At 48.7% G+C, this 21,222-nt stretch overlaps 1 protein-coding gene across 1 annotated transcript in view; it reads right to left on the reverse strand.

Moving 5' to 3' along the window:
- KIF26B (kinesin family member 26B) overlaps positions 1-21,222 on the reverse strand; it is a gene marked incomplete at both ends in the record, with an annotated part of 493,633 nt that overhangs the window by 83,764 nt on the left and 388,647 nt on the right. Inside the window, 4 exons of the mRNA XM_082833473.1 lie at positions 1,396-1,579; positions 4,354-4,616; positions 5,808-5,901; positions 11,172-11,378. Coding sequence (XP_082689599.1) covers positions 1,396-1,579; positions 4,354-4,616; positions 5,808-5,901; positions 11,172-11,378 — 748 coding nt within the window. The remainder of the gene's footprint in view (positions 1-1,395; positions 1,580-4,353; positions 4,617-5,807; positions 5,902-11,171; positions 11,379-21,222) is intronic.

Genomic DNA, 21,222 nt, shown 5'->3' on the forward strand with positions numbered 1-21,222 from the left:
AGCTTCCACTTCCCCAATGCGGAAAGGGGGAACAGAAGCCCCCAAGAGCTACCTCCAGGAAAACCGGTTTCCAAGTCTTTGGGCAACAAGGACCCCAAACTGGGGAGCCCATCCAAAGGTCCCAGTCACATGTCTTAATTCCAGGCTCCATCTGGAATTAGGTTAGTTGATTGCCTCCCATTAGGCAATTAGCTGCACAACTTCTAGGCACCAGGCTTAGTCTCCTAACTCAGGGTTTTTGTTTGTTTTTCGGGCATTCAGTGCCCTTGAGGCAATCATTTGGAGAGCACTGGGGGCCAGTTGCCTACGTTTTGAAAGCCCTGTAGAAGTGGACAGAGAGAGACTCTGGAAGCTGCTGCCCAGCCAGCCCAGCCCTGTGGCCCACACTTGCTTTAGAAAAGCCCAGTGAGGTCCACCGACTACTTTGCCCACTGCCCAGGATCCCACCTGAGACACTCAGCTAAGTGCTGGTACTCAGCTCCTGAGCATAGAGTATATACTACTTGGCAGACAAAGGATGGGGCATTACACCGAGGTCGGTGCCAGCTTTGAAAACAGCCAAGAGCGGACCGTATAAGCATTGATTCGGGTTCCCGGAGGCACAGCTGCTCACAGAGCATGCCCTGGGCATAGGTGTTTACAGAGAAATGTCACAGTTGGGCATTACCTGAGGCAGGGAGGCAGCCAGAATCTGGTTCGTCATTCAGAAGTCTGATTTATAGACTATTTAAAAGACATGGTTTTGTTTCTTTCTGGTCCATATAGTGGCTTCAAGCTACTGATTAGTAACATTGCCAGGGTGCTTTGGTAGATACATGTTGGTCTTTCATGATGAGCACCTTTAAGGTGTTTGAACAAAAACATACTATGAAGCAGCCATTTTTCTTTTTAAAATTTGTTCTCTCATGTTCCCAAGGCAATTACATCTGTAGATCATCTTTACCGAGTGAGCCCTTTCCCCTGGGTTGTTCGAAAGCAAACATCAGCCCAGACTACACAATGGTCTTGAATGACAGACACATCGGTGCACCCCACACTGGTCAGATCGTACTACATTTTAAAAGGTCACAGCTGGGCTTCCCTAGTGGCGCGGTGGTTGGGAGTCCGCCTGCCGATACAGGGGACATGGGTTCGTGCCCCGATCCGGGAAGATCCCACATGCCGCGGAGCGGCTGGGCCCGTGAGCCGTGGCCGCTGAGCCTGCGCGTCCGGAGCCTGTGCTCCGCAGCGGGAGAGGCCACAACAGCGAGAGGCCCGCGTACCGCAAAATACAAAACAAAACAAAAAAACCCCAAAACAACAAACAAACAAACAAGAAAAAGGTCACAGCTGCCCTCGAGGAGAGGCTTCTCTCCAGGGAGGGCCAAGGAGGCTCGAGGGCAGAGGCCGACTTACTTCCCCCCTTGCCGCTCTTCTCCATGCGGTACTGGTAGATGTGCAGCGTGAAGAGCATGTGGGAGTTGCGCAGGTCGTCCTCGTTGCAGTCCTGCTGGCTGCCCCGCCGGGAGGTTATGGCAGCATCCAGGAAGAAGGCGGCCTTCTCCGCAGTGGGCGCCCGCAGCTCACTCTGGTTCTGCAGCTGGAAGACACAAGGGAAGGACTGAAGCTGCAGGCGGGCGGTTTGCCTGCCACTCGGGCCTGGCCGTCCGTTCCGCATTCTTGAAGGCTGGACGTCCTTCTGGAACCAGGGCCTCTATCCATGTGCAATTCTCAGCTTAATTTATTCATATCTGAAAAGGAACACTGAGCAGGCTTATTGGATGAAACATACTTTCACCCATTTTACCACTGAAGTAGAGTCTGTAAGTATCAGGTGTGAAAAGCAAATGGTTGTATCTGGGTGATCCACGGGGGCAGGTGTCCCACCCTGACCTCTGCAGAGGCCAGCAAACCAACATCCTGGGCAATCCATGTACCTAAGACAACATGAAGGATGTGACCACATCTTGATTTCAAAGATTAGCGCGTTTAGAAGCAGGTGGGTTGCAAAGTGTGATTTTAGTCCAGATAGTACTGGTGTCACAAAGAAGTGAGAAAACTTAGTTAGCTTCAACTCAATTCTCAATTTTCCCAGCTATTTAATTAGAGCCAATTTTAGGCCACATTTACTAGCATAGTTATAAATAAGAAGTAAGTGTAAAAGACATAAGAAGTAAGTGTAAAAGACATATGAAAACACCCAAGATACTTGAACGTCTCATCTATAACATTTAAGGGCTATCTATTTTATCTTTAGTTGCTAAATTCATGTTCACGGCGTACTCATTAATTCATTAAAGAAGCACTGTGGGCAACGTGTCTAAATCCTATGAGATGCCTTGGTAATTATAGTAAACCTTACTCAGGGCCATATTATCAGCATTTGACCAGCACTCCTCTACTGGGGGTGGGAGGGAAGAAAAGTAAACTAATATTTCTGATCTATTCAAAGGAATGATTTGCAGTATGTGCCTTAGGGTCCAATGTTGACAGTCTTCTATTCTGACTCTAACTGTGTCTATAATTCTGAATCATGAGAGTCGATATCTGGAACCTGAGACCATCAAAATCCTCAACCTTCAGAGAGGTTCTGTGGTGCTCGTTGTTTTATACTTACTATCGCAGAAAAGATAACCCAAAGAATGTTTAAGATTCTTCAACAAGAAGGTAAAGAGGACGTTGGTCTCTTCCTCTTTTTCTTAATCTTCAGTTAACCAGAGCTTTCACCTCTGTGGAACTTCATTAATGGAGTTATAAAAGTGAATGGAGGTTATAGCATATTGGAATGTCTAAGTAATGCTTGGAGTGGGGGCAGTGGGTAGGGTGACACTGATTCCATCACAGGTGCTGAGAAATGGGCTCTATCCCAGGCCTATTGAATCAGAAATTCTAGAGGTGGAGCCCAGCAGTCTGTGTTTTAACAGGTCTTCCAGGTGACTCTGATGAAGACTGAAGTCTGAGAGCCACTGGATGAATGTCTGTATGACCACTTAGTTTGCATTCTAATTAGGTTTCATATCCAAACGGTATCTGATGCATCTGTTAAAACTATGAAGAGCCAATTTTAGTCAGACATGGTAAGGACCTTTGGGAGTTGCTGAGAACTAACCAGGCAATCACAATCGACAGTCAGGAGAAACATCTAAGAGGGCTTCCTGGAAGAAGAGCCAACTAGCTGATACCCAACAAATAAGGAGTTATAGCCAGATGAAGAGCGAGAGGAGAGGAGTCAGCAGCCTTCTGTGCACAGGGAACAGGATGTTCAAAGGCCCAGAGTGAAAAGAGGGAGGATGGTTGGTGCCTTCGAGCCTTGCTACTGAAAGTGTGGTCAGTCATTGGGAAGCTCGTCAGAAATGCGTCATCAGAGGCCCAATCCCAGAACTACGGAAGCAGAATCTGCATTTTAACAAGATCACCAGTGCTTCTTATGCACACTGAAGTTTGAGGGGCACTGCTTCCTTAGGGGACCTAAATGTAATTAAGAGGAGTGGCAGGAGGGGAGTGGTAGCAGGTGATGCTGGAAGGTTGTGTAGTGCCTCTTGCGAACCACGAGGATTCATAATGGAAGTGGAAGGATCTGAGGTGCTCTAGGCAGGGGAGGAACATGGCCAGGTATGAGCAGATGGGTGTAACAGAGTGGGTATCCTCACCCGAGAAAACAGTCGCATCTGGGGTGAGGCAGGTACTTACCAAAATGAACACCTATTTAAAAAGGAGGCATCTGATAAAACTAGAAAATAGAGCCTGTAGCTGAAGACTGGAAAACCTGATTATTCTGGATATGAACCAGGGTCCTCCCAGGTCATTCCCACCTCTACTGTCAAACAGCGAGGGAGAAACACTCCCAACAGGCATGACATCCTGAAAAGGCGAACCGGAACTTCTCTTGGCTTCCATGGTTCCAGCAATTATATCATGGTTCCAATTAGAAAGTGGTTATTAGTTTTTCCTACAGCACTACTAGTCCGGCTGTAAACCAGTGCCAGAAACACAGTTTATAGAGCCATAAACAGCCCCAGTGATGGCTGGAGTATTTGTGCAAAGCAGTAAACATTTCCGCTTGTTGCTAAACAAAAGAAAGATGGTATTTTCTTTTTTGTTTTGAAAGGGGCGTAAAGAAAGTGAATTCAATTTCCCCCCAGTGCTACAACAACTGTGGTTCCTGTTCATTGTCAATTAGATTCAAGGTACAAATATTTAGGTTGGGCGAGCAGCTGCCCTGCAGCTGCAGGCCATAAAGTTCCAGTCCACTTTAAAGTAAACACTTGCAAGCCTCCCCCGGTTGCATGTTGAGTGAGTCACGAGGTGAACCGCCCCAGCCGCCGAGGTAGGGATGAGCCACCTTGGAGCCAGCCAAGCCCCAGAAGCAATCACCTGTGTGCCACAGATGGGGTCCTCGCACAGGTACACGCCCGGAGACTGGCCGTCCTGCAGGCTGCCCGTGGCCACCTCCGACAGCAGGTCCCGAAGGTTCTCTTCTTTGCCCCACACCTCCACGGCTGAGATCCGCACTGAGAAACGGGCTCCGGTCTTTTCTTTCCGTTCATTTATCAGCTTGAAGAGCCAAGAGATGGCACAGGGGATGATGCCAAGGTTCTGCATGGAATCGTCTTTTCCGATCATGGTGTAGGATTTTCCTGGGAGAGCGAGGAAGGAAAGAAAAGCAGCTTGAGTGTCCAGGCATCATTCTATAGTCTCAAGATAGATGCCAAGGATGCAGAAGAGAGGCATGGGGAGTGGGGAATGGGAAGAGAGGAAAGGAAAAGGTGAGAGAAATATTAAACATTTGACATTTCCAAGTACTACTGATGGAATAGCTATAATAAAGAACGTGAGAACCCCGACTACCGACAAGATTAAATCACAGCTGACCTTGAGGAGAGGATCTCAAACGTTACAAGCTATCCAGTTTCCGTACTGTTTTTCTCATGGTGGGAAGGCAGAAGTCTTTCATCCCTGATATGGTTCTTTTTTCACCACCCCACAGATTCACTCCACATACTTACACTTTATATCCTTTTTCAAGTTAAATGCTGCGTATATTTTGCACGGGCAAATTCCATTCAAATCTGGATCACTGCTTTGATCAGAGATCAGGAAGACCGAAGTGGCAGTGAGATGAAATGGGCTTTCTGACCTGGCCTAGAACCGGCTCCATCATTGCAAAGCTGCTGTTGGAAGCCCTGCCCAGGGACGCTTTTTGGAACTCGCCATATTACTAACTTATCAAGCATGTAAAGTGAGACCTGGTGAGCAGATGGCCACAGGTCAGGATTAAGAAGGCACTTCAAGGGGATTCAGTCATCAAACCCTCACAGAGGTGTGTGGCGGCCGCCTTTCCCAGGTGCTTCAGCACAGGTGGATTCCCGACAGCTGGGTGATGGGAAGCAAGGATGCTGGCAGACTGATCTCCCCAGACAGGTGCTAATGTGGTCTGGCCTTTGCTTGGTGGCTGCCCCTCTGGCATTACGTTGAACCCAAGTACTCTGGGGAAGGGGAGTCATCTCCTCCCCAGCAACCCCTGCTCAGGAAATGTAATTCTCCTGCTGGCTTTCTGGGCGTGACCCTGACCTGGACCGAGTGGGAACAGCCCCACTCCTCCTTTTGTGCATTTCTTGGACTCTAAGGCTTTCCTAGGTGACTGGGAATCCACTTAGGATGAGCATCTATATTTCAGAAGCAGAAATGGTTATTCATGATTATTCAATTCAGCACCTGCGGGAAACCACCTTTCCCTTCATCCGAGGACTCTGGGTACAATACAGAACAATGGATAAAGTGATAGGGAAATCCAGCAAGCAGCATGAAAAAGTAAAGCTCTCACTGACCCAGCTTGGCGTGGCCGAAACAGAACACACAGCCATCTGCCCCGTTGACCACAGACTGGATCACCTCTGCCACGGTTCCAGCACACACTTCCGCCTGGCAGACACAAGAGGAGACACAAACTGTGAGTCGACCATTAACAATGGAAACTTGCACCTGCTCTCCTGGGACTCAGGGTCCCAGAGCCATGGCATTTCCAGATGGGTCGGCTCTAACGCAGTTCTGGAGGTGCGCAGAACCCTTCGTACTTCCCACTCACTCGCAAGCCTGAGCATTACACACATTAAAAGCAAACCACCCTTCTGCTCATTTGTGGTACATTTCAGCTGCTGTCTCTGCAGGCCAGGCACGAACAGGCTGGAACGGGAACGCAGAGTGCTTTCATGGACCTCACGCCATTCTGGCCTCCTCCCCAGGCAAGTATTTAAATATTCCATTCACCCTCTGCTAACTAGATCCTTCCTTTACACACACACACCTCCACCACCACCACACACACACACTCAGAGCTTATGAAATGGCTAGGCTTGTTAGAGGGTAAAGGGTGATGTGTCATTTCAGGAAAGTGACCTTGGGATATATTATGGTTCTAATCTAAGCAGGAGGTTTGTGATGCATGTCTGCTTTGTCTTCCTGATAACTCTCTCCTCTTTCTCCATCTACATCCTTCTCTTTTCAAAACCAGACTTTTGGGCTTCCCTGGTGGCGCAGTGGTTGAGAGTCCGCCTGCCGATGCAGGGGACGCGGGTTCGTGCCCCGGTCCGGGAAGATCCCACGTGCTGCAGAGCGGCCGGGCCCGTGAGCCATGGCCGCTGAGCCTGGGCTCTGCAACGGGAGAGGCCACAACAGTGACAGGCCCGCGTACCGCAAAAACAAACACCAAAAAACAAAACAAAAAACCCAGCCTTTTCTTTCTTTCTCTCTAGATACATTCAATGTATACACTATTAATCACCACTGGTCAGTATGTTACAATGGGTGGTCTCCAGCCTGTTATGTGTCTCATCTCCAATGTGATTATTACATCCTTAGACAGAGGCCAGTCTCTTGGTAACGTTTTGTATTTCCCCATTAACACCCAATACAGCACTCTGCAAATGATAAGAAAATAAATTTTGTGAACCAACTTGGGGGTCTGGGAAATCTCTCTGGTTAGCATCTGAGGCTTTCACAGCAGCAGGAGGACAGAATCACTCGCCGTGTGCTGCACCTTCCTTTCTCCCTCAGCACCAGAGTCAGATCTGGAAGCATTCAGAGGACGTGCAAACCCGGGGCTCAGTGGGCATCGGAGCAACGTGCCTCCCAGTGGGAATCTGAGGACGGCAGCCTCGGCACTGAATGTGGTTATTCAGCTCCAGGTTGCAACAACACAATGAAGCTAAGTGTTCGAAAATCAATGTTGTCTCCCGAACCGAAATTGAAAAACCACACTCCTAACAACTGTCAGTTGTTCTGGTGATGGACTCAGCAGCTCTGCTGGGGGCTCCTCCTGAACGAAGTGGGTGGCAGGATGAGGCTGCGGTGGGGACCACAGGATCTGTCTCACCCCCAGGGCCTAGGCAATGAGAGTCCGGAGCTAAACCCTGAGACTGAGGTGGAATCTTGATGGAATTTGCTGAAGGTGCCTCTGCAGAGCCAGGAGAAGTTATCACCAAATGAACTCTGCCTTCCTCAGACATAAAGTGAGATGGGGCTCAGGAGGCTGAGAGCCCACCTTGAGCCATACATAAAACAAAGTGTATTAGATTCAAGGTCAGCAAAGAGAAAGATGGTTGTGTGTGGACCACATCCACGCACATTACTGAATCACCCGTCCAAAGGCCTGAGGACAGAGAGAAACGGGAGCAGCCTCACGGGCACAGGGTGGGCAGGCCTCCCCTTGCAGAATTCTTGCCCAGTGTCCACTGAGAAGAGAGCGGTCAGCAACATGTCCATCTGGTGTTTGTTAGCTGACAATGGCCCCTGGAGGCCCTTTGCTGTCTTCCCCTTGAGCCTAGAGAAGCAGGAGCCTTCCCAAGTGGACTCCACAGGCAGGGCTGGGCGTGCAGGAAGCCTGTTACCCACCGGCAGGACTCAGTCCTGCTGCCCACCCTTCCTGGTGACGATGGAATGTTTGTGTTCCCCATACCCCCCACCAAGTTCATATGTTAAAACTGAATGTCCAACGTGATGGTATTTGAAGGTGGGGCCTTCGGGAGGTGATTAATCATGAGGGTGGAGCCCTCATGGAGGGGATTAGTGCCCTTATAAAAGAGGCCCCAGAGTCCTCCCTGGACCTTCCACAATGGACGTAGTGAGAAGACATCTGTCTATGAATCAAGAAGGGGCCCTCACCAGATCCTGAATCTGCTAGCTCCTTGATCTTGGACTTCCAACCTCCAGGACTGTAAGAAATAAATTTCTGTTGCTTATAAGCTACCCAGTCTGTGCTGTTTTGTTAAGTAAGTGAAAATGGACTAAGACACCTCCCCAAAGCCAGAACCAGCAGAGGTATGCCCCAGCAATGGGCAGCTGGTGACCGCCGAGGCCACTAGAGGGTACTGAGTGCGGCTTATAAGGAGGATGTCCTTAAAGACCGGGTAAAAGCAAAGTTCATGACCGCCTTGGGTCACGGTGGTTGCTGCTGCCTCACAGGCCAACAACAGGGGCCTGAGAGCAGAGGCCCATTCTATACGCTTTCCTGCTTTCCTGCTTCGGAGGCTCAGAGGGTGCTCCTTCACAGGGGCTGAGGCTGAACACGCCGGCAGCATGATATTACTATTAACAATGACAACAGCATGGTAAAAACAGTAGCATTTGTTGAGCGCTCACTGTGCTCTGCCTCTGCTCTAAGCACCTCACGTGTATCCACACAGTGAATCACAGCAGCCCAATGAGGCCCGTTTTGAACTTGTCTTCATTTTATGGATGAAGACGCTGAGGCCCAGAGAGGTAGAGTGACTTGCCCAAGGACACACTGCTAGTAACTAGTGGATAAAATGGCGAGAGGGCAAAGATACAACACCATCCTGAGCAGGACACAGATTGGTTAATAGGAAGACTCCAGGACAGATGTCCACTCAAGAAAGAGTCTGTGAATGAGAGACTGAATTTTTGAATCTCAGTTTCCTTGTCTGTAATGTGAAAACAGCACTACCTCCCTTTTCAATACCACAGCATTCCAGGAAGAGTAGAATGGGTTAATGTATATGAAACTTCTTGAAAACTACAAATTTATATAGAAATGTAATTTATTATATTGGAAATGTAACAAAAGCAAGCATTCTGAAGCGATAGCAACTGTAAGAGGGAGCACATCAGCTCTGGAACCAAGTGTGAAATGTAAGCAAAGACTAGCAATAAAAATGGCTCCCTTTTCCGGAATAAATCTAAAACTCATTAATAGTCCACACTTAATTTAGGGTTTGCTTTGGAATTCTTACGACTTAGGGAGATTCGCTTTTGAAAAGTTTTAACTGTGTTAATTAAATTACTTGTAGGCCGTTTATTAGACCCAATGTCAGGGTTAGATTAGTGAGCCCACTGGGTGGTACAACACACAAAAAAAGTAACGAGGAGAAAACCTACAGAACCTATTCATAGAGTACTTTGGCTTCTCATGGTAAAACTCTTTGGGAAAACCACACGCTTAGCTTGCTAATGAATGGAGCCTATAATACGTGCTAAGTGCCTATGGTGTCTGTGTGAACATCGCTACATCCTATACTCAGATACCACATGGAGGAAATTAGCAAGAGCTGCAAATGGTACCCATCAGCACCCTGTCTTCAGGTTCTGCTCTAGGCTATTGGTTACCCGAGTGCACACTGTTTTGTTTAAATCTTGGGAAGTGCTGGAAATTTATCAGGAAGATGCAGGTGTCTGATGCCAAAATGCAGGCAAAGTAGGCCACTGTACACCTATAACCTGGGTTATAGATGTCTACTAGAAGATCCAGTTGCACCAATTCATTGCAGATGAATTGCACCAGATGGTGTAAGTGAATCTTCTAGTACACATCTGTTCTACTGGGATTGGTTCCAGGGGCCTTGGTTAAGGAATCTTGGCACCCTGGTCCCCCAAGAAGCCTCCAAATTAGACTCATAACAGACTAACAAAAATGGCCGCAATTCTCCACCCCTCCCTGTGTGCGTGCCCCTTGCAATGTGACTTCGCAGCTCCTCCAATCAAGAGACAGAGCCTCTTCCCCACTCCTCGAATTTGGACCAGTCGCATTCAGCAGAAGTGATGATGTGTCAATTCCGAGCCTAGACCTCAAGAGGCCTGCAAGCTTGGATCCTCTCGTTGCCTTGAGAGCAAGCCCGAGACAGCCTGCTGGTTGATAAGAGACAACATGGAAGACAGACCAGGTGAGCTGGCCAAGGCCATTCTGGACCAGCCTAAAACTAGCCAACCCTCAAACATGTGATAGCATCCAGCCAAGATCAGTAGAGCTGCCGACCCAACCCAGAGCTGGTCACTGACACACAGGTGAGCCGAGCTAGGAGCAGAGGAATGCTCAGCTGACCTCCAGACTCATGAGCAATAATAAATGCTTATGGTTTTAATCCACTAGGCTTAGGGTGGTTTCCAATGCAGCAATAGCTAACCAACACACCAGCTCTCCCCAGCCTCTCTTCTTCCTCTCCGCTCCCCTGACGCAGGCCACAGGACTGCACGTCAGCCTCAGTTTCCCTGCCTAGCCCTCCAGGTCCTCAGTAGGACTTGCCCTCTATGGAGTCCTAGAACCCTGCCTAATTCTTTTTTTTTCTAATTTTTTTTTTGATGTGGACCATTTTAAAGTCTTTATTAAATTTGTTACAATATTGCTTCTGTTTTATGTTTTGGTTTTTTGGCCAAGAGGTATGTGGGATCTTAGCTCCCTGACCAGGGATCGAATTGGAAGGCGAAGTCTTCACCACTGGATCGCCAGGGAAGTCCCAAACCCTGCTAATTCTAACCCAGCTCCTTGAAACATCTTTTCCCTTCTTACATGCTCACACCCAGAAGCCCAGGCAGGAGTGGGGTCTTAATGGGCCAGTTGCCAGCAGCTCGATGCAGCTGTACCCGAAACTTCCAATTCTGCCTGCTCTCTTCCCGCTTCTGTTTGCCATCCACTGATTGGCTCTCTCTTCCTTCTCTCCAAGAGTATGTTTTGTTGAAATCCTGGCACAACCATCCTGCCCAAGGTGTGACACCAGCGATCAAAAAGGACTGAACTATTCAATGGAACTCAAATTGGCTTCCGAAAGTTGTTGTGTAGACAGTGGAAGTGACCCCTCAGAGTGCTCTGGAAGATACCCTCCCAGCTCATGGCTCCTAGTGAATAGTTAAAGCTTCTTGAAACTAATCAATATCGCCTGAGCCTGAGAAGGGGTTGTACCCACCTGTGAAGCATCTTGTGGAAAAACCGCATCAAAGGCAAACATCTTAGGAGGAACTTGGTTCCCTCTCTTTTGGAAGGCATTTAGACCTCCACATGTCAGGGGGTCATACAAGGTGATCTGCTTCTTTCGTGGGTCCACCTTTAAGAAAGAGCTGGATTCCGAGGTATCGCGAGCCAACGTGGAACAAATGCGAAGCATGACTTTCACCTGTTAAGAAACAAAAGCAGGAAATGACAGGGATTAAGACAGTTGGATACTGTATGATGGAGCACCTTTACGTACTCTGGAGACACAAGTATACGTGGCAGCATGGAATCTTCTCGTGACAAATTATGATAAAATGCACAATGAATTAGCAACATAACCCTCAGCGGGTCATGGGAAAACTCAATTGATTTATAATTACCAGGTAGAATATTTTGATACGTCTGTTACTTTATTACAGAACTGGCACATCATGTTCTTTGTCTTCCTGTTAATATAAATAGAAAATTAACTGTACCCAGGTGGCCCAATTACTTAGATGAAAAGGTAATCTGGACTGCCAAGCTTTGGGGGGGCTGGTGTAGTTCCCTTGAAGCTCACAGATCAATAAACCCTGTACATAAAAGTTAGCTCCGTAATTTACTCCCTGAGTCTTGCCCGTCAGGACTCTTAGAGACAAAAACCCACAGTTATTAGTGTCATCATTAGAAGCCTGTGAAACGGCCTGTTTTTAATGGCCAGCATTTGAAATGTGTTCCAAGGGGCAACAGTGATAAAAGACTTGTTTGAAACATGTTATTTGGGATCCCATTAAGTGAGTGCAGAGAAATGATCGTTTCAAGGGATGAAAGTGCGTCTCTGTGGGAAACAGGCAGCAGTGCCCCTTTAACCCACCTCCTAAGTCATTGAACATGGACATTTCTAGGGCTCAGCCCAGCTCAGCCCCACCCCAGGGCCGAGTGGGGTACTTGTGGGAAGGGACTGTTTGCCCTAGAGTTCTGAAGTGAGCAGTAGTCAAGTTGAAGTCACACACACAGTTCTAGAGGCTCAAATCCCGGGGAAATGGCCAGCATTCGCTCCCTTACCAGCTCTTTGTTACTGCATTGCTACTTCACCTACTCGATGAGCCAGGCACTGAGCTAGGCACTGGGGATGCAGAAGACCATAACACATAGAGGAGCAGGGCACACAGACACAGAGACAGGAGATTTTTGTAATACGATGTGGCAAATCCTGATGCTATATTCAGGGTTATTTTTAAATTCCTCTCTGTGTCATGCCCTCTTCATCCAATCAATGTTCAGGCCTGAAGAAATCTCAGTCATGCAATTTTGGGGAAAGGGATTGTCAAATTTTACATAAAGGATTTCAAACATACAGAAATGCTCAGAGAATAATCTACACTGTGCATACCGAGTGAGGTCACCCTCCTGCTTATCTCAGCCGTGTCTGCTGAGGCATGGGAACTCATCTGCAGTGGGCAAAGCTGAAAGGTAAAGAATTCCTAGGGCACTGGACTCATCGGATGGGCTTGCACTGTGTCCCAGCTGGGCTTGTTCTTATCACTTAAGAATAGTACTCAGGTGTGGATCCGGAGGCCGGGGAGGGGGCGGGTGTCATGGTGGAAGGTTGGCATGAGGCTGACCCCTCAAGGTGCAAATCTCGGTTTTCTCTCTGAGGTCATACAATGGTACCTGCCTTTTCCTGAGGGTCTATGGTGTGCTAAGGCTGTGCTGTTATCTATGGTATCTTATTTAATCCTCCCAACAGGCCAGTGCATAGGCGTCCAGATTTTATAGATGAGAAAACAGATGCTACAGAAACTGCGGGTGGTAAGGCTAGGCTCTGATCCCACCTCTGACTCCAAAACCCATACTTTTTCCATTATGCCAAGTATTGCCTCCTATATACAGTCAGACTTCTCGGAGCCTCAGTTTTCTCACCTGTATATTAGGGACAACATCACCTATCTCATGGGACTGTTGTGGGAATGAAATGAATTGACATGTGAAGTGCTGAGCACAGGGTAGGCGCCTGCCTCCTCTTCTCTGTATTGCCACAGCCTGAATCACGATATCCTAGCATCTTCCAATCACGGTGTGAATGATAAGGTTTTAGAACTCCTTGCCCTGGACTCAAGAACAGCATGCCATGGGGGAATCACTGCAGATGGAGCTGGGTATTAAGTGCTGGGCCTTAAAAAGCTCCTGTTAGGGGCTTCCCTGGTGGCGCAGTGGTTGAGAGCCCACCTGCCGATGCAGGGGACACAGGTTCGTGCCCCGGTCTGGGAGGATCCCACGTGCCACGGAGCGGCTGGGCCCGTGAGTCATGGCTGCTGAGCCTGCGTGTCCGGAGCCTGTGCTCCGCAATGGGAGAGGCCACAGCAGTGAGAGGCCCGCGTACCGCAAAAAAAAAAAAAAAAAAAAAAAACTCCTGTTAGTAAAACCCGTCAAGTCTCACACACAGTCATTGCGTGTATGACAATAACCATCACTTCTGTCTACATTCCATTCTGGCAATTTTCTTGTTCACCATGAATGTCTCCAATCTTATTTCAGTTCCATTCATTACTATAGATTTGCCCCACTTACACAGCAGGTGTGCTAAGAGCACGTATTCAAAGTGCAACTTTTGGTAGGTGTCTGGGCCCTCTGGTCTTTTTTTTTTTTTTTTTTTTTTTGCGGTACACGGGCCTCTCACTGCTGTGGCCTCTCCCGTTGCGGAGCACAGGCTCCGGACGCGCAGGCTCAGCGGCCATGGCTCACGGGCCCAGCCGCTCCGTGGCATGTGGGATCTTCCCAGGGCACGAACCCGTGTCCCCTGTATCGGCAGGCGGACTCTCAACCACTGCACCACCAGGGAAGGCCCCCTCTGGTCTTTCTGTAAGCAAACCTTCTAGCCCAGCCCCTGAACACTACAAGTCAAGGATGATGCAACCCCAGGCAGAACTGATGGGGTCACATGGCCCACTGCTTTTCTATTTCACAACTTTGCATGCAATTTCTGGGTAACTAGAGGTGCTGAATGTACAATATGAACTAAGCCAGGCAAGGGCCCGCAAGGAGAAGCAGCACAGAAGGGGCTGGATCAGTGAGTCATTTGTCCAGGGGGAAGGCTCCTGAATCTTAATGAACTTCTGAGCCTGCAGTTCAATTTCTGCAGATAGGCTGCAGATCCCAGCTTCCGGTCTGACCAAGGAGATACGCAGCTCTTTAAAAATCCACTGAATTCCGGGCTGAGGGAAATGCCACACTCCATTCTCTCCTTTGTAATTCATTTAAATAAATGGATAATTTTTTTCCCCTTAAAGGAAGGAAATTGGGTTTCTCTGCTTCGTTTCTTTGTGTCATTATTCCTTGAGCCCAGCACTGCACTTCCTGCTAATCCTCTGTAATTAAAGTGCTTAGGAGATACCACTTGTGATCAAGAAAGTCTCCCAACTTCTTGCCAGGAGTTTGTGCTTTTGTTGCAAACACTGGTAGGTTTTTGGCAACATGTACGTCAACCCTCCCTCTGACTGCTGCCCTGGGTAGAGGGTACCCACAGCTGTCAACGTGCATAGCCTTCTCCCCAGCTCTCAGGGTCCAGGGGACTGTCACTATTTTAGGCCCAGCAGCAGAGGAGCTAGAGAGGGCCAAAGTCGGGGAGCGTGGGCCTGACGCCCTGACTCTCTGGGACTAGCTTAGCACATCACCTACCAAAGCTCTCCCTGGTTGAGAGCCCGCTTTGCCTCAGTTATCTAATTATTCAGTGGATGGGGGCAGACAGCGGTTGCTCCAGGCAGCACTTGTCTTCCTGTCCTGCTCATTAATCATTCCAGCGCCTCCTACTGGATGGCCTGGCAGGACTGATGGAGAGCGGATACGTGAGACTCGCAGAGCTTTGCGCCTGAACTGGACAGACTCTCCATCAACATGGAGCAGTGCCGGCTGCCACAGCCTTCGGCGCAGCCCGCTGACAGGCAGATCCGCCCACGTGGTCACCCAGACTCCCTCCCCCCGCCGCGCCCCCCCCCCCCCCCCCCCCCGCCGCCCATCCTGAGGCTCAGTGCACAAGCGCCCGGTTGAGGACCAGGGAGGTTCCTCGCTGCCTGTCTCTCTACCCCCAAGCTGTCCGGCCGCAGGCTCTCTTCAGACTATATGGCCCAGGAGGGCTGGGGGCAAATTTGACCATCCGAAGAGTCCCTCACCAGTCAGAGAAAGACTACAGACGACGGTGGGGTAGTGGGACACAGAGAGGACACAGCCATCCTCAGTATCAGAATTACCTTTACCTTCCACATCTACTCTTAAGTTCCTAAAACACATCTGGAAATGGTTCTCCAAGGCGCACAGAGGCATGTGAGACGGGTTCACCCAAATCTGCCAGCAGGAAGCATGGTGGGGCAAGCAGGGTGGGTGAGGCCATCAGAAGGGACTCTAGACCCAAAGGAGCCGTCTCCCGAGGCAGAACAGCCAAACCGCAGAGCCAGGGAGCACTGACGACTCAGGCCGGCGTCCTGTGTCCCTCCCGCTGAGGCAGAGTGGCAGCGACTCCCGGTGATGCGTGTAAGCCACGTAAACACCCACCGTCCCGTCTCTCAAGGGCGCTTTAGCCTCAGATGAGCGAGAGCGAAGCCCAGGCGAGAGACGGAGCTGACGTCCAGCCCTGCCTGATGACAGCGATGGGGAGGGCCGAGGCAGTGCCGCGCTGCCCTCAGCGCAGCCCAGGAAGCCTTCCTTGGTTTCTACGTATGTTTGGATGGGATTCAGCTCTTGAGGGGGAAAAAAGGAGGGATAACAAAAGGGTCCATTGTACCTAAAGTACATCTCCTTTCTTACAGGTTCCAGGTGTGATGGGCACTGCCTGCCAGGAGCCAGGAGACTGGGTTCTTATCCAAACACCACCACCATGGTGTGGCTGTTCACCTAAGGCAGGGGCCTTGGTTTCCTTATCCCTAAACTGGGCCAGCTGTGTCACCTCCCTTGCAGGACAGGTGTGAAGAAATAAAGAAATAAAGACAGACTCTAGAGCAACATACAAGTATAAAATATCATTCTTCAAAGAAAAAAGGAAGGGAGGAAAAAAGAGAATGAATTCATATTCTTCAAACCAACTAGTATAAAGTAGACTTTCTACATCAAATTAATAGCATTAGAAGCCTTTCTCCAAGGCTTAATTTTTTTAATTAAAGGAAAAAAAAATATTTAATGAACATACATATCCACAGTGACGAGAGACAAAGAATAAAATATCCTCCTTCTTCCTCCCCCCGCCCCCAATTAAAGAATATACAGTCTACCTACATCTTCTGTAAAGGGGAGTAATCCATGTAAAATGTGATCTGAGGCTCTAAACGCTAAATGGGGTATTGACCTTATTTTATTCCTTTCTTTTCTGTCTTGATCACACGTGACAGATGTACTCACATTGTCTACTTATGGCACATTAGGCACTTCAGGAAAATTCTACAACCATTCCAAGTAAGATGACTGAAGAGACAGGAACCTTAAACAGTATATACTTCTCCATATGTATTCTTCTCAACACACTGGCTTCTCTGATCTACCAAGAAATGCAGCAACCTTCCATATTCTTCTATGCTTAGGACATTCTGACAAATCTATTGTAAAAGATTTTTACAATAGTGCCAATTTCTAAAACACACTGCAAGTGATTAAGGGTGTGACTTTCCAGCCAATATTTAAAGAGTGGTTTCCTCCTTATAACACAATGTAAGATTCTATTGCTAATCCACCACTGGCACACTGAAACCCACAAATGTGACTTTCTTTCCCCCTTTTAATTTGCCAAATGTGCATGCTTTCACCTGATACGAGAGACAGGCAAAGATGTTTTGTAAAGAAACAAATTAAAATTGGGTTTTAGAACAGGAGAAAGTTTAAAACACTTTTCTGGTAAAGTTTCTAGAAATAATCTGAAATTACTTTTTCTAAAGGAAGATCTTGATGATTTCATGTGCCTGAAAGCTTCCAGAAGTTGTTTTTCTTTTTTTTGTGGTACGCAGGCCTCTCACTGCTGTGGCCTCTCCCGTTGCGGAGCAGGCTCAGCGGCCATGGCTCACGGGCCCAGCCGCTCCGCGGCATGTGGGATCTTCCCAGACCGGGGCACGAACCCGCGTCCCCTGCAACGGCAGGCGGACTCTCAACCACTGCGCCACCAGGGAAGCCCTTCCAGAAGTTTTTAAGGAGACCATGGAATCAAATTCCAAATAGTAATAATCTTGGAGGTCTCAAATAACTCCGATACTGGGAAGTCCAGGGAGCACCAAGCAGGTGTGTGCTCCCTATATTTACAGAGGGAGCTTTTCAACATTACGTTACAAAGTCATTATTCCATCGAAACATAGTTACTGTTACAGAATCACAGGGTCACACTGAGGGACTCCAGAGATTCTAGGCACAGTTGTTAGTTACAGAACAAAATCGGAGTGCATTTCTTTGCATAAAACCACAGTAATAATCCTACATGACATACTCGAAGACCATAGGCTAATCTTCACCTGGAGGTCCAGAGCCGTTGGATCCAGTGCTGAGTTTGGGGGGTAGAGGGCAGACTTCAGGAGGCTGAGGGCACTCCGGGCCTGTTTGGGGGCAGCATCTGCCCCGTGTTGATAAAATCAGTCACTCAGTAGAGGATACTCAAGTGACTTGTCCAAAGCCAGTTGCCTGGCAAAGGTGAAAGGGCAGTGGCCCCTGACCCACTCCTCCTACAGAGTGTGTTCTGGGTCGGAGCCAAAGAAAGAGCGCTGTCCTCCCACCAAAGCCAGCAGGGCTTGAACCTCTCCCACCTGGGGCTGGGCCCGCACTGAGCCACCTTTCCAGAGATGGTGGGGGGGGGGGGACTGTCGCTGCACTGTGGGTGGCTGGCTTCTCAGAGGTACCAGTGGGTAAGCTCATGTGGTACCAGACAGAAAATAATGAGCAGCGACGCTATCAAGAGGAAAGATTTACGTTATTCAAAGCCAGGCTGGGAAAGGAGACAAGTGGTGGCATAATAGAGCTAAGTGTGGGAGAACATGTGCGAGACCAGAAACGGGGCCGTAATGAGAGGTGCTCCGCGAAGAAGCGCTTTGGGGAGTGGGGATGGGAGATTCCCTGACGCCCTCCATCACCAGCATCTGTCACCAGGCAGCCATCAGGGGACCACAGTGCTGGAAGTAGGGAGAACGAAGCCAGGGGACAAGCCCTTCCCGTGAGGCTCATGGCCGGGCAGCCTTCGGGAGCGGGGCCCCTTACACCAATTAGCAGGTTGGGAAAAATCTGGCCAGGATTCGAGGAAGGAGATGGGCACATTTCAGGGGCTAGTTTGTCAGCAAGGACAGCGACTCTGACAGCAGCCTGTTAGAAAAGGCCCCATCTCTTAGTTCAGTGCTAGGATACTTATTTTAAATGGATAAGCTGTTTAAATATACATCCTGGGACTTCCCTGGTGGCCCAGTGGTTAAGGCTCTGTGCTCCCAATGCAGGGGACCTGGGTTCGATCCCTGGTCAGGGAACTAGATCCCACACACCGCAACTAAGAGCCCACACGCCACAACTAAAAGATCCCGCATGCCACAACGAAGACCCGGCACGGCCGAATAAATAAATATTAAAAAAAAAAAAAGCTACATCCTAAGCCACAGGCATTCTCTGTCAAGTGGGATGTGGGATTCTGACCCTCGCCAATATTAAGAACGCTCACTGTCTGAGTGTCCTCCCTCTGACCACGTGGAGCACAGCCTGGAGCTTCGGAGCACACGCTCTGGAGACCCACTGCCTGGGTTTGAGTTCTGGTTGTACCTTTTACGGATGTGCATCTGTGGACAAGTGACTTAATCTCCCTCAAGCCACATCTAGAAAGATCATGAACTTCGAAGTCAGGACGTCCTGGCTCTTACAAGCTGTGTGACTAGCAACATATTATTTTAACAGTTTCCTCAACAATAAAATGGAGATAATAGCCCCTATCTGGAGGGCTTTATAAGATTATTAAGCAAATAATCATGCTGAGTATTTGGCACAAAGTAGGTCCTCAATAAATAAGTTATCATCACACTGAGCCCTCATTCATGACAATGCTGTACGAGCCGGCGTTCTCAGGAATCTAGCAGATGATCTCTGCTCTCCCAGCTCTCCCTTTAACCACCTTTGACCTGGGAGTGCAGAAGACCTAGTCACTAGATTCTTAATCGTTTGTGCCCATAAGAGAGAGCTAGAGAGAGAAAGCATCATCTCACCATACACTACAGAGCTGAGGCTGCAAGGCTTGCCCGAGGCCGCCCAATCTGTATACAGTTAGCTTACGTCTTCCAACTGCCACCCACTCTCTCTGATGCCCGATTTTTGGTAAATCCTGGGTAAGTGACAAATGGAGGTTTTTCTGAATACTGGGTAGGAAAACTACTGTGGTTAGTTTCTGGTGATTGTGGTTATTTTATCTTTGGAAATACCCATTCAAAAGATAAAAGATCAGGGAAGAAATTGTTGAGAAAAGCAGCCATGGGCACTCCTCAAATTAGAGTTCTTTCAGGTGGACTCAGGTGGATTTGGGCACTAATAAGTTAATAAAGGGCCCATTTACCGTAAAGCTCGCTCATGGGTTACGACTGGAGAGCTAACGAATAGAGCTGTTGTTAAATCACGAGCATTCAAGAAACGCTGCATCTGCTGATGCCAGCTCATCTGTCACCAAAGATGCTGTTCGGCTTGGCCACCAACAGGGCCAAGGGAAAGCTGTTTTTCTTTTCTGCAGCCCAGTTTATTATAAATATGAAGACTTCAGCTTGCTAACCTGACACTTGATTTAGTGTCTTCTGTCCCTCATTACTGGGTTCTCCTTGGTCCCAGGAATTTCACTATCCCACTGCTTCTGGAATTGACCTAGATAAATAACACCCAGAACTCTGAAAATAAGTCAAATCGCCCTGTCAGGGGAGTATCCAGAAATGCTAGCTACCAGGTCCACCATGGAATTTAGTGAAGCACCATAATAAACAGTGTAGTTATCTAAATGAAAAAGGCAACAGCTGTGATCATCTAATAATTAGCTATGTATTTTTCTGGCATTCATCACTTCAGTCCATTTTCTTTATAAAACTGTCACTTAGGAACACTGTCCATGCTGCTCCCAAGTCCCATTACATATGTGCGTCTCTCATGGGATGATAATTTTATTCCTGGCAGCACTCCGTATGGACGAGACCTGAGTAGAACCTAGGGGTGCCAGCATTAGCCCGGGTTCTCAGTGCTTCCTGGGGACAGATGTCAGGTAAGCCAGCACAGAACCCCCTCAAGCTCAGCACTGAGGTTTCTCCAGGCCCACAGGACTGCATGCTTGGTGCTGGGAGAGAAGACGTCCTTCTCCAGGCCCCCAGGGGAGGTCGGGGTCGATGCAGGGGACCGAGTCCCCTCCTGGAAAAGTCCCCTCCTGGAAAAGCCGTGGGCATGATGCACACTCCAGGACTGGGCTGTTTCTCCAGGCTGCAACTCTGCAGCCCTAGTTCTAGGAAAGAGAAGAAGGAGGGACTTGTCCTGGTAAGAAAAAGCACCTGAGGGATCTTTAGGGCCAAGAGGTTGAAATCTGGAACAGTCTTAGCTGGCATTCAGGGTAAATGTAACTTTCATTGAAGCCTGATGTACTCAATGGATGGCCATGCCCAGCTCCACATTCTCTTGACCTTCTCATACTAAGAGAGGGAAAGGAGAGGGAAGAAGGACAAAGGAGGAAGACGTGACGCCAGTACCTCGGTCCCCAAACCCTGGACCCTTAATGAGTCTTAGAGACTTTCATTCTCATTCAATAAAAAAGATGAAGAGAGTTCAATCACAGCAACACTAGCCACAATTACTCCAACGCTTTCGCTGTGGGTTGCTCCGAAAGGCCTCCCTACTCAGAAGTGCATCTGTCCAATTCCACTGAACACGTATGAAACGCACAGTATGCACAGAGCCGGGCCAGGGCCGAGCAAGGGAGGCACAGGCGGAGGTGGGAGGGTGAAGAAAGTCCGAACTACGTAGAACAGAAAAGGGAGAAGGTGGCATTTCCATTTCAGATTACTTTATTTTCAGGTTTTAGGCTTAGA

The sequence above is a fragment of the Leucopleurus acutus genome (assembly GCF_964270905.1).
Source record: "Leucopleurus acutus genome assembly, chromosome: 2".
Taxonomy (NCBI): Eukaryota; Metazoa; Chordata; class Mammalia; order Artiodactyla; family Delphinidae; genus Leucopleurus; species Leucopleurus acutus.